A 12957-nucleotide genomic window follows, 5' to 3' on the forward strand; every position below is an offset into this window, starting at 1 on the left:
AATAGTTCTTGTTTCACTGTTCTGAATATTCCTTAGTCAAGATCTCTCCCTTAGAGAGGTCAAGACATAGTTCAGTTGTATCTGTACCAGAACAATGTGCAGCAGACAGGCCTTTGAATGTGCAATTAAAAATTGCTTTGGCCTGTTTTCTCCTCCTGTTTTACATTTTCATAAACTCACATGTAATTTGATGAACACTGTCATTCTTTAGATTTATTAAGTATTACAGTTCTCAAGGGACTTCTCTCTCATTGAGTGTCATTTTTGCATATTTACTTTCTCCACAAGTGCTAGTATGCAGTAGCACAACTTGAATCTTGCGTTGTTATTTTTGTATTTACTTGTGTTACATCCTGTTTTTCTTTGTAGTGATGTGAACACTTCCTCCCGACTTAGTATTAACTCCATATGCCTTCTAAAAGCTGTTGGTTTCTACCTCTAGCTATCCAACAATTTAAGCAGTTTTGTTGACAGAGTAGTATGAAAATTACTCAGATCTTGAAAGCACAGCTTGGCAGCCGAGCGGAAGGAACTCGAGTAAGGAGCTTCTGAGCACTTAGGCAGAGCTGCAGTGCCACAGTTTACTTTGCAGCTCCCATGCAGCCCTGGCACACACACCATCTTAGCAATTCCTGCATTGGTAGTGCTCAGTGATGGCTCAGAAAGCACCACCTTTAGTGTCTTCTGTCTTGTTTTATCTGCGTACAGCCTAGTGCCTTCTAACACTGGAAGTGGAAGACAGCTAATTTAAGTACTACTCTATCAGTAGGACTGAAAATATATTTCTGTCAGGAGAAGGGTCAATTTTATGAGCAGCTCTTCCTTTGAAGATATGCTGGAAACATGCTGCTTCCATCATTCACCAGAGGTGAATTATGAAAAGAAGACTTTGTGGCAAACTCGACCCTTTGAATCGGTATAAAAGTTACCCATCTCTCTAGCCTCTGCTTCCCATCCCACCTCTCAGAACCAGTATGTACCCCTGCTTCACGCTTCCCAAGTAACCCTAGCATTACTGCTAAGCCTGTGACACTGAGCTGAAAAATCAACGTCTTTTCTGACAGCTGTCACTTTGGGCATGATAAGCCTTGATGCTGCCAGCGCCTCGGGAGGAGTGAGGGGCCAGCAGGGGAAAGGTCTGCATTGTAACTGAACCACCTGTGACCAGCCCTGTTCCCTCATCCTCACAAGCCGTTGGATCCCTTGCGCTGAGACTGACTTTTAGGGTGGGAAATCTGATGTCAGAAGCTTGGGAACTGCCTTCATAATTAGTTCACCTTCATCTTATGCCATGTACTAGTTTGGGGGCAGCTGTACTGGGGGTTGATCCTATGTTGTGGTTACACATGTAAGGCTGAAGCATCTAATTGATTGTTTTTTCAAAACACAGGTTGGCGTGACCTGCAGCTTTCAGGCTAGCTGGTCATAGTGCTCCTTTCTGGCTGTAGACCTATTGCAAAAATATATAAATATTATTAGCCACTGGTGTTACATTTGATGCTATAAAAGCAAAGAAGCGGGTCTTTCTCCACTGAAAACCTGGACAAGTTAAAACCATAAAACTCCCTTCCCTTGTTTTCTTCTGAAACTGGTTGTAAATCTCTTTCTCTCACTGTACCAGCCTCTCTACTGTTTGACTAGATGTATGTCACTCCTCCAGTTTTCTTTCCTATATTCCCCAGCAGGTGAGAGACAAAAAGGAAAAAATCAACTGTATGTCAGTGTCCAGATAAAAAACTGCAAAATTAAGTTATGAAGCTTATGAACAAATTATGAACAAAATTAACTGATGTTATATTGGCCCAGCACAGCTCCTTCTTCCTGACGGTTTATTATTTCTAATCATATGAATCAGGGCTCATTTTGGTATGATTTTGATGAAGTCCATAAAAGACAGTACACTCATCTTCTCCAATGCTTTCAATAGTGAAACAGAAAATGTTTTGTTCTGATAAGATAGTGCATTAATTGCTTTACTTATTAGATATGCATTAGCTTTTGATATAACCCATCCCATAGACTCCTGACACCTCACAGGCTGAGAAGTCCTGTCCTTGAAGTTACTATAGTGCACAATGATCAGAACTTACCGCTGATGTTTTGTTAGCATTCTCTAGCAACATCTTGGCAGAGGGTGACCTCTAGTACTGTCTCTAAACATTTTCAATTTACAGACTCAAGAATTTTTGCTGTCTTTGCCTCTCATTCTTTTGAAGAGGTCAGCCCTTTATGAATTTGCCACAAGAAAGAAGTTCAAAATACCCTATATACTTAAACAGCTTAATAGGCATATAGCCACAATGAACACACAACATGCAATTCATTTTAATATTTATAGAAGAAATTAACATTGTTTTAAGTGTACACAAGCAGCTGCTGTCATTTGGCTATGAGCAGATGTTAGACCTCCGAAAGCTTCACTGATAATTAAAATACTAACAGTTAGTGTTTTACCCCAGCTGCAGGTTCTGTTTACTGTAAATTTGATTTTAATGGTGCCTCTGTGCAGTTATTGAATAGAGGTTTGTTTTCTACTATACATACAAAAGTGTCTACAATGAAGACAAATGGTTATTTCCCATAATTTACTCTGGAAAGATATGAATATACACTGTAACATAGTGAATTTATAAATGAAATACAGATATGACTATCACATTGGAAATGGTAGCTTCTGCTGTCTTAACTAACAAAAAGAACTAGGGAAACTTATCATTTCTACTTATTCCTAAGCACTCCCCCTAAAAACTGCTGTGCTTTTCAAATGGGTTGAGACTTGCCCTCAAGCAAAGAACAGGTGCTCCTTTTTACTGGCTGGGTGCATAAATCAGAATAAATAAATACAGGAAATCACAATACTCATATTCGATAGGAACGCAGAAGAATATAATTGCTGCTTGATCATTTAATAACTTGATGTTTTATTTTAGGTATCCCTTACAAGTGTCTGTTCTCTTTAGTGCATATATGTACATCAAATGTTAGGGAAGGCTAGCTACTTTCAGAATTGTTAATCCCAAGGGCCTGATTATGCAAACACAATGCATAATGCAAGCTACCATGTTTAGTCCCTTTGAGACTATTGCGGCTAACTATGGCAGTAAGCGGTACTCTTGATAAATAAATGTTTATAAGACCAGGATCTAAATGTATATATTCTTGAAAAACAAAAACTCTTGCTGAGATAGTAATGACAAAAAGGTTTTTTTGCTTTTTTTGAGAAAAAAGTTTCTGTCAGGGACTAGACCTTTCTCAGAAATCCAGATCATTTTCCTTATGAGCAGAGCTTGGGGGGTGGGGGGAGAGTGGGGGTGTCCCTGATTTTCTCATATTAGGGTTCACATTATTTTTTGCATTGTCTTATTTGTTCTGTCTGCCTAGAAAGCAGAAGTCTCCAGTTTGACCAAGCACAACAGGTACCTCTTGAAATGGGGATTCTGATTTAGAAGTGCTAAAAATGCACTTTCCAGTTCCACTACGGGTATTAAACAGAAAAAGTGCATCCATGTAGCATCAATGTCAGTTGTTCCCAAACTGGGGGCTAGAGTAGCCTTTGGAGCTGGACTGCCGAGAAATGTCCAGGCTGGCTATCCTCATCTCCAGCTGCACTGGAAGAGCCAGCTGAAATATTCCACAAATCCATTCCTAATGCTGCTTGCCCAAACAGGTAGTTGCTGCATATGCCACAGTGAGGTTTTTGCTCACATGTAGGAGTTGAGAAGACAAGCCTGCATGGTGGCAAGCAGGTAAAGAGGAGAAGCAGCCTTCAAGAAAATCGATTACTGTGCAGGTTAGGCAGTTGCAAGATCTGCACATTAACACTGTACATGTTCGCCATGATCACTGGGAGTTTCGGTATCTATATTTTTTATTTGCATACCTTCTGTAACACGGGGCTCTATAGTGTTCACTTTTGACCTTGAGTGCAGGAAAAGAGAAACTGAAATTTTTCACAGAGAAGGCCTTTTCCCAGAGGTTAATTGGACACTGGAGGGAAACTAAACCAAACAAAACAAACTGCCTAAACACCCTAACTGAATGGCTTAGCTATTTATTCTGGTGGTTGTTTTTTCTTTTGTTTCTTTTTGTTGCTGTTGTCATAGTCCTCTAAGGTGTGGGAGGTAAAAATAACAAGCAGGAAATTTTGTCTGCTTTTCAAAAGAAAAAAAAAATTACAAAAATATTGCCTTTTACATTTTAAGGAAGCTAAAAGGACATCTGCTGCTTTGTTTAAGACACCTGAAAGGTTAAACTTCATCCTTGATTCAAGCAGTTCTTAGAAGACCTTGAAGTTTCTAAACATGATTGAGTGGTTAAGGACAAAGCTGGAAGCCAAAGATGTTTTGAGTTTCAGCATTGAAACATGACATTACTGGATTTTTAACTATAAAATGAGCTACGAACATTATTTGGGAATTGGTTTTGTTGTTTAATTTTCTTTTTATGGTAATAATATACTGAAAGGAAAAAACCACTGATGCATTGGTATCTCTTGAGATTTACATACTTTGTGTCAATGGTGGATTTTTATTTTTTTTTTAATGTTTCTTAGGGAACTGGTTAAGTCCCCTATAAATGTACTTATTTGTACTGCTTTACAAATATTTGCTGCCTTTGTGGACATAATAGTTCTGACAGAACCATTTTGGCTTGCTGATCTATTTCACTTCCTGGTTTGACCCATCCTATTTTCTTTCCTTCAGCAGAAGGCGTGAATGAGCCTTCACAGCCTCTACTAAAAGTAGCTTAACTAGCTGGTTTAGAAAATGTTCTTCCATGCATTGCTTGCACATAAAAACCTTACAAATGAGAAAGAATAGTTTTCACTAAGGTTAAGGAACAGAGATCTGAAAAATGTCTTATTATTATGGCCTCCAAAAATCAAGGCGATCTCACAGTCATGACATTGTGCCACAGTTCTTAGACTGCACTTTATTAATTAGAGACCATTAAAAAAATAATTTTAAAGAAGGGGGGGGGGGGGGAGGGTGTAAAGAAAAAAAGAGCAGAAACTTGGAGCTTGATCAAGGCTTAGATTATTTCTTTATGAATTTGAATGGTGAACTTACCGTACCATTAAAAATCTTGTACTGCCAAGTAAGCAATAACTTTTAAAATAAAAGAAAAGCAGTTGCTCATTGAAGTGATGCCCCAATATAAGTTGAATTTTCTATATCTTTTAAACTCCTCAGATGTTGTATTTAATTAAAGGAAAAGATGTTTCTTTGCATTCACATTACTTAATATTCATTGCATTTCAGTAGATACCAAATATCCGTATGTGTCAATAAATAACACACCTAATCACAGAAGTATGAAAAATTAAGTGTTGCTGAATAGGGTGCTGTAAATCAGGCCTCCTAGAACTTTTGCAGAAAAGGAAAAATAGCTGGTTTAAGCTTGCTGTGTAAATGCAGATCATTTCCGTCGTTGTAATAGATTATTTCATTTATGACATACTGCTTTGTCCTAAAGGTGCTCCTTGTGAAGGATGTCCTCAGCCTAGCCTCCACCACGCACAACCGCTTGCTGCAACTTTTGGGGAAGGGTTAGAATTCTAAAGAGGCTGCTGGCGGAGAGCAAAGTGGTACTTTACATATAATATTAGCCCAGACTTTCCTAACGCATTACGCATTTCTTTCTGAGACAAGTCTCCTTAATGCCATCTTTATCTGCTACACGATGCATGAAATCTACTTTCTGTTTTAGAACTGTGGCTGACCCCCGACCCCGCGAGTAGCGCCACAATGTGACCTTTCTATTGTCATCAGCTTTCATTCTCCTGAAAATTCTATGAATTTTTATTACAAGTTTTTTTAAACCAAGCTGAGGCTTCAACAAATTACTTGACACAGATGAGATGAAGTTGTTGAAGTAGTGTTAGATAAGTTTTACAGCCAGCATGTGTGCTGCTGAACAGTACAAAGCCAGTGTCCTACAATGTCATACACCAGTAACTGCTGAGCCTACTATTGGATAAATACATCATTTTATGGAACATTGATTGTTCTATAAACCCAATGGAGTATTATGCTCTATGATCAAACCATTTAGATTGTGTGTAGAGCACAGAAAATGCCATATTCAGGATGGTACTAAAAGTGCCATTTGTGTATTTTATGGATGTCATTACGGGGGAAACTTCTCTCTGTAGGCCCTGTTTACTGCAAAATTTTTTAGTCTGTAATGACATTTTTCATTCACAACGTATGCCTTCAAGAGAGGGGGCCCTTGTTTTATTTGTTTCATTCGAGTTTACTGCACAAATCCTGTACATTTTAATTAAATGTAAGCTTAACAAAAGAATAAGGTATTTATTCTGTGGGGAACAAATGATGACAGTAACAAAGGAATAAAACAGACACACAAAAGAAAGTCAGGTATTGAGTAAAAGAGAGGAGGAAAAGGTACTAAGCCCTATTTGTAGTTTGCCAGAAGCACATTAAACATCAAAGCATTTCTTTTAGCCCTATTTCGGGAGTTTGTGGTCTCTAAGAATTAAAATAACGTGCGAATATGTATTTAGTGTCTAAAAAATCCTGACATTTTCAAATAAAAAACTAACAGTCGCTCAGGACTCCAACTGATAAATAATGGCTCTGCTGAAATGACAGACTTCTTGGAAAGAAACCAATTCTGTGATCATTGCACCCCTAGATATGAAACACCTTTTTACAAATTGTCTGAATATGAGCTCTTGTATCATTATATTTTGTCATTTTAATGCCTATTTGTGTATCTTTTTAATTTGCAATGACATGCAATCAGCAACAAGTCCACTTTTCCTAATATTAATGTGGGCTTGTATTGCAGCTTATGTTTGCCGTGTCAGCCAACACCTACCCCTTCTCTTTACCCGTTTTTAAGAGGGGGGCGAAAGGCAGGCTGGATTTAGTAGGACGACATGATTTGCTGCTACATACAGTCCAATAATGTGACATGTCCCTTAAATACACAAAAATTCCTACAAATGCTGTGTTGGATAGCAGTGCGCTATTATAGAAATGCACTGTTCCAAAGCTGAAATAGCAACTAAGGCTCAAAATATGTTGCTTTCTAAATATCTTCCCTATTTGTCTTTTCGCTGCTAAAACAAAAGAAAAACAGTAAAATCTGCAATTCATATTTACCATGAAAAATCACTAAAATTGAAGCTGATGTTCCCAGTAAATTCTTGGTCATAGTCCAGTTAAAATTTAAAGTTACAGTAGATTCACATTAGTTTAAATGACACTTGAACTTCTACACAGCTCAACATTAATTCATTATAGTTGAAATGGAAGAATCTTCAGTGGGTGAATCTTTTACAATCTGATTGAGGCTGTTACATTTTATAGGAGCCATTTTTCAAAGCCGTACTGACAGCACTCGAAGTTATTAAATTGCTGAATCAAAAGATGGACCTGCAATCGCATTTATGAACTGTGATGGAATGGCTGGGGTTGCACTGAGCTGAGGTTAAGATGTTGGTGTAGTTAAGCTTCATCACACCCCTTAGTGACAGCAGTATTTACCCATGTAGTTTACTTTAATGGTCAGGAAGTGGCTTAACTCACCTCTGGATTCAAATAGATTAAGTAAGCAGTCAGAATGGCATAATTATCAGTGCTGCGAGGGATTCACTGGATAGCTCTTCACTCAGGAGACTTCCCGTTCAATCGCACAGTAAAGATCGGAGATGCATAGGTAGAGCATTTATTTGAGGAGATGAAAACAGGATGAATTTCCTTTTTCTTTCCCTTCCCCGGACCGAAGTTTCTCCTCAGTGCAGTGATGCTGTGTCCCATACATAAATTAACATGATCTTAGGGGAAAGATGTCATGATTTTGCTGAGCGCATGTGAAAATTATGATCGTAGAGTTATTTTGATTTTGAAATCCAGTAGAAAATGCATGATTTGTAGGGTTATTTTGATTTCGTGCCACATCACTGCCAGGCTCCTCTTTTATCATGTCAACAAAGCAAGATTCCTGAGAGAATTAATTACTTCTACTCTATTATAAAATGTGGAGGAGCTAAGATAATTGTCATTTTATGTTGATTTCCCCTTCCTATTTTTCTGCTCTTTGGGGGGTCTTGTGAATGTCAGTGCCTACAGAGAGCACAGGAAAAGTGGGGATAAGAACCAGTCGTACCATAGCAAGCCTCCGTCTCGCTTATGTCTGACAAAATGTACTTCAGTTGCATGTGCCATATTTATCATGCAGCATCACTCAGAAACATTCTAATGGCTTAAATTGTTAGTTTTCTTTTCCAAAGGTAACCTGCCTTGCAAACTAAGGTGGAGAAAGTTGTTTTACATCAGTTTAGACTTGTGAAGGGGACTTGCAGCCTTTCAGCTTAACAAAATTACTTCTTGTGCTTCACGGTACAGTTCTCCACCAGAAGCTTTGTGATAGAAAAACAGATAGATCGATAGATAGATAGATGCCAGCAAGAGCTCAGTCTTTTAAGCATTGGTGTTACCTTGGAATATTAACTTGATATGCACCTTTAGCATCTGAAGTTGCTAGAGGCTGCAAGATGCCACATGCTCAGTCTCAGAATAACACAGCTCTTAAGTGTGAATTTACCTTTAAGCAAATGAGTCTCTGATTTGTAAAGCCCAGTTTATTTCTCAATGGGGTCAGGGCCTGACAGCTCTATACTTTGGGTGGAAGAGCCCCCTGGGACCAGCTTTAGTATAATTTTCTTGGCCTTTTGAGTTCAACAGAGCATGTTGTTCACTAGAAGTGTCTCAGTGGCTTGGGAAGAAGTGTTAGCCTGAAATTTGACAGTAAGAGTCATTTTTTTTTTCCTTGCTTGTTTTATCCCAAACAAGCAACGGTGCTTCTATGTGTGTTAGCAATAAGATGCTACACCTGTTATTCCAGAGATGTGACTTCAGTTTGTAGAGGTGAATTTGAACAAAGAGCACGGGTGTGGGTAATCTCAGCAGCATGGATTTAATTAGCCTTGCCAACACCCATCTGGCAATAGACCCACACCTCATTCTGGGAGTGTGTCTGGGACCCACTCCTCTCCCTGTGTGCACTAGTTGTGGCCAAAGCTCACTTCCCAGCATGTGGAGGAGCTGCAGAAGTGCTTCAGGATGGCACTGCCACAGGGAGACAGCAAGTGCTAGAGCTGTTCTGCTATGGACATCCACAAAGCTGGTCACAGTGTGCTCTCTGTTATGTCTTCCCAAAAATGCTGAAGGCAACCCTGAGGCCATGCTTTGAGGATGGTGGGCATGATTTTGTGCAGCTCTAAGCACAATTTGCTTTGCTGAAGCTTTATTGATGGTGATGAGAACTGATAAGGAAAGCCTTCAGTGACCCCAAACCGGACTGAGTGGCAGAGCAAGCGGTTGGAATGTGGAGATTACAGGTATTTTAATTTGTTGATTTGTTTTATTTCATGTAGGAATAATTAAGAAGTGTAATTGAGGTTTCTCTGGATGAGGTTTTAAAGAATATCCTTCTTAGAGCAGGAAAACTACCAAGTGTTTTCTCAAGGTAACTAGGCTAGTGACTGAGCCAGTCAGGTGTGCTGGAGAAGATGCTAGGTGGGAAATGAAGGGGAAGACAATGGCATCAAAATGACAGCATGGCAATTACCTCGCCAACAAAAGCAGGGTATTAAGAAGATCAGCCACAGTTTTTCACACCCAGATATGTGTAATGTAATATACGAGCCTAAAATTCATTACTGAAGTCCTGAAATATCAACGATAGGTTCTTCTGTAAAAGATGTGTTAATGGCTTTTAACTGTATACTGTATTTATCTGGGCTTTTTTATAAAGCATATTTTAAAAAACACATTTAAATTGTTAATGGGCTGGAGAATTGTTAAACTCAGCAATTATTTCAACCTGTAAATATGTTATTTGGAAAACATGCAAATTGGTTTTGTTCGGTTGCTCATTTTATCTGTGTTTTCTGCCAGTGAAATCTAAAAATTGTCAAGGAATTTTTTTTTCCATTTAAGCTACGATTTGTTAAAGTAATGAACTGATATTTGCCATGGTACCATGTTAACACCATGTTTTATCTTGTAGGCATCGTGTCTAAGTCCTATGAGTGCCGACTGAAGGGGCAAGGAGCAACCTTCGTGGAAACTACAAGTCCTTTTACTGCAGCAGCATTGGAAGAGGTTTCTCCAGTTAAAGAGAAGGCCTTTCGGGGCAGCAGGAGACAGACACAGTCACCTGAAGAAGTTCAGCAACTTATTATTATTCAAGGATACGATGGCGACTTTGCAATTGATGCTTCTGTGGAAGAAACCGCAGCAGCGACCCTTCATACTCTAGCAATGGCTGGTCAGATGGCCAGGGTGGTCCATATTACAGAAGATGGGCAAGTCATAGCTACAAATCAAAATGGCTCGCACGTGAGTAGTATGGTCCCAGGGCAGATACTTACCGAGCAGTTAGCAGGTGGTGCAACACAGGTGGTAGTGGTGGAAGGAACAGGAACTGATATGGAGGAAGCCGTTCAAATAGACGCAGTTCCTGACTCCAGTAGCACTGTACTGCAGCAGATAATGCGGCAAGAAATTTTAGATGCGTCTGAAGCTACAGTCCATCCTCCAGACTCCTCCTCAGCCTTAGATGCCCTGCTCTGTGCTGTGACAGAGCTGGGTGAAGTGGAAAACAAATCTGGACTCCATGACAGAGGCAGGTCTAGTCACAAAGATTTCTTGCAAATGCCAAACCCAGAGATGCCCAGCATTCCCACTGATACAGAGGGACAAGAAATACAAATGTTCCATGAAGTTCAAGAGACTCAGGAAGATACCAAACCTATGGAAGTAGTGACGCGGGTCATGCACCCATCAGCTATAATTGCATCTCAGGAGAGAGCTCAGGCTGCCTTCAAGAAAATGGTCCAAGGAGTATTACAGTTTGCTGTATGTGATACGGCTGCAGCTGACCAGCTGATGAAAGAAGGTGTCACTCAAGTCATTGTAAATGAGGAAGGGACTGTGCATATGGTAGCTAGAGAAGGCTCTCAGATAATTATGCAGGAAGCTGGTAGCCATGCGCTCAGTGTCCAGAGCGAGCACATGGATTTAGTGGAGTCGAATGGGGAAATATCACAGATTATTGTCACAGAAGAATTAGCTCAAGCCATGGTTCAGGGTTCTGATGATGACTTCTCTGAAGGTGCAACCCACTACATTGTCACAGAATTGCCACCAGACATGCAGGATGAGCCTGGTGTGTACTCGCACGCTGTGATAGAGACAGACAGGTCTCAAGAGATTTTGCAGGCTGGTACTGCTATAAAAGCAGAACCTGTATCCCCTGATAGAGCAGAAGAACGATTAACACGCATGGTCATTTATACAGGGGGTGGCTCACAAATAATTCAAGACCAGAGAGATGATAATGAAGTACAAGAAGCATGAAGAGCTTCATCTCCTAAGCTTGATGCAGGGCAAAGCTGGCAATTATCAGATCCAAGGAGTCACGGTACTCCTGGAACATTTTCTGTAAAACCTTCTCAATACAACACCCTCCTAGCCAGGTAACAAATACACAGCCTGCGGGAGGTGAAGCTACTAGGAGGAGTTCACTGAACAGGATAGTACAATCTTGTTACTATAACTCTAAGAATTATTATTTGGGATTATTATAAAACAAGCATATTGGAGTACAAAACAGGATAAAAAGTGCCACCCCCTGCCCCCCTAAGGTATTCTTTTGTTCACTGCTTTCTTTGTTGGTTTGTTGGGGTTTTTTAATGTTGTTTTATCTCAGGGTAATTCCCTGCCTTCTGTCATTTTTGTCTAACATAATCACAGGAGTAAAATAATTCCACTTACATGTGCAGTTTGAGAACAGATAAATAAGCAAAAAATATAAAACCCACATGACAAAGTGAACAGGTAAGCTTACATACTGTAATCAATGCCCTTCTTCATTTTAAAGAAGAACAGGTGACATTTTGCTTTCTACAATCTTACTTTAAAATATCCCTGGCTAAAAATATGTCATCAAAATAAGTATCTTTTTGCATCTAAACTCAGATTTTTTCATAGTACCTTACTCTTTCATAGGATCATGTAGAACTTTCCCTAAAGAAGTGCTCAAAAAAGCTACACCAGAAAATTCTTGATTATATATGATCAGGAAGAAGAACTTGATGCCTGTAACTTCTGCTTAATTTTAGATGAGAGTCCTACATAAGAAATACACATTTTAAAAAAAAATCGTCACTGTCAGTGTTTTGCTTTTCTTATAAATAGTCCTTCATATAAATACCATTTTGCAGTTCATTTTGTGAGAGACTTCTGAAATGTTATGGGGGTTTGTAAAGAAAATTCTGACATTGACATTAACAAGTAGAAAAAAAAAAAAAAGGTGACCTTGTATTTCTTGCTTAGTCCAGAATGTCAGTTATTTACTTGTGGATATACTGCAATTGTTCAATGCAAGTTCATGTTGAAAAGATTTGTTTCATGATACAACTGCTTTTGTTTCTTTAAAAAAAATTGTAAAATATAAACTGGTGAGGTTTGGGGATTATTTTTTTTTGTCTTTCAAATAAAATGTTAGCATTAAAATGAAGCATCATGATTTTTAATATTAAGCAATAAAAAGAACTGGCATTCAGTAGGAGCAAACAAATGCTATCTGTTATGTCTGCATTTTCTCTTTTCCTTTCTCTAGCTGGCTAGATAGATAAAGATAAAAGAATCTAATTTCTGAAGTGTGCCTCATGCATGCTTAATATAATTGTGTAAGTGTTTAGGGTATAAGCCATGCTGACTCTAGAGATAACTGGGTTTCCTATCATGTTAAATATCTTAAAATTCTCAACTGTAAGAAAGTTGGGGTGAGGTAAAACAATAGTTCCTTCCTGAAGCAACTGCTTAAAAATGTATTTTCTGATAGAGCTGCTGAGAAAAGGTGCTTCATTCTGGGGCTATAAGATCCTGCTGTCTTTTCATCTCCTTTTATTATTATTTT

General features: G+C 38.9%; 1 protein-coding gene across 1 annotated transcript in view; it reads left to right on the forward strand.

Annotated features, from left to right (window-relative positions):
• The window catches only part of ZNF407 (zinc finger protein 407), a 344031-nt gene extending 331416 nt beyond the window's left edge, over positions 1–12615 (forward strand). Inside the window, exon 9 of the mRNA XM_055703745.1 lies at positions 10042–12615. Within this exon, the coding sequence (XP_055559720.1) occupies positions 10042–11393 (1352 nt within the window). The 3' untranslated portion in view covers positions 11394–12615. The remainder of the gene's footprint in view (positions 1–10041) is intronic.
• Positions 12616–12957: the final 342 nt, after the last annotated feature.

Source organism: Falco cherrug, chromosome 3, assembly GCF_023634085.1.
Source record: "Falco cherrug isolate bFalChe1 chromosome 3, bFalChe1.pri, whole genome shotgun sequence".
NCBI lineage: Eukaryota > Metazoa > Chordata > Aves > Falconiformes > Falconidae > Falco > Falco cherrug.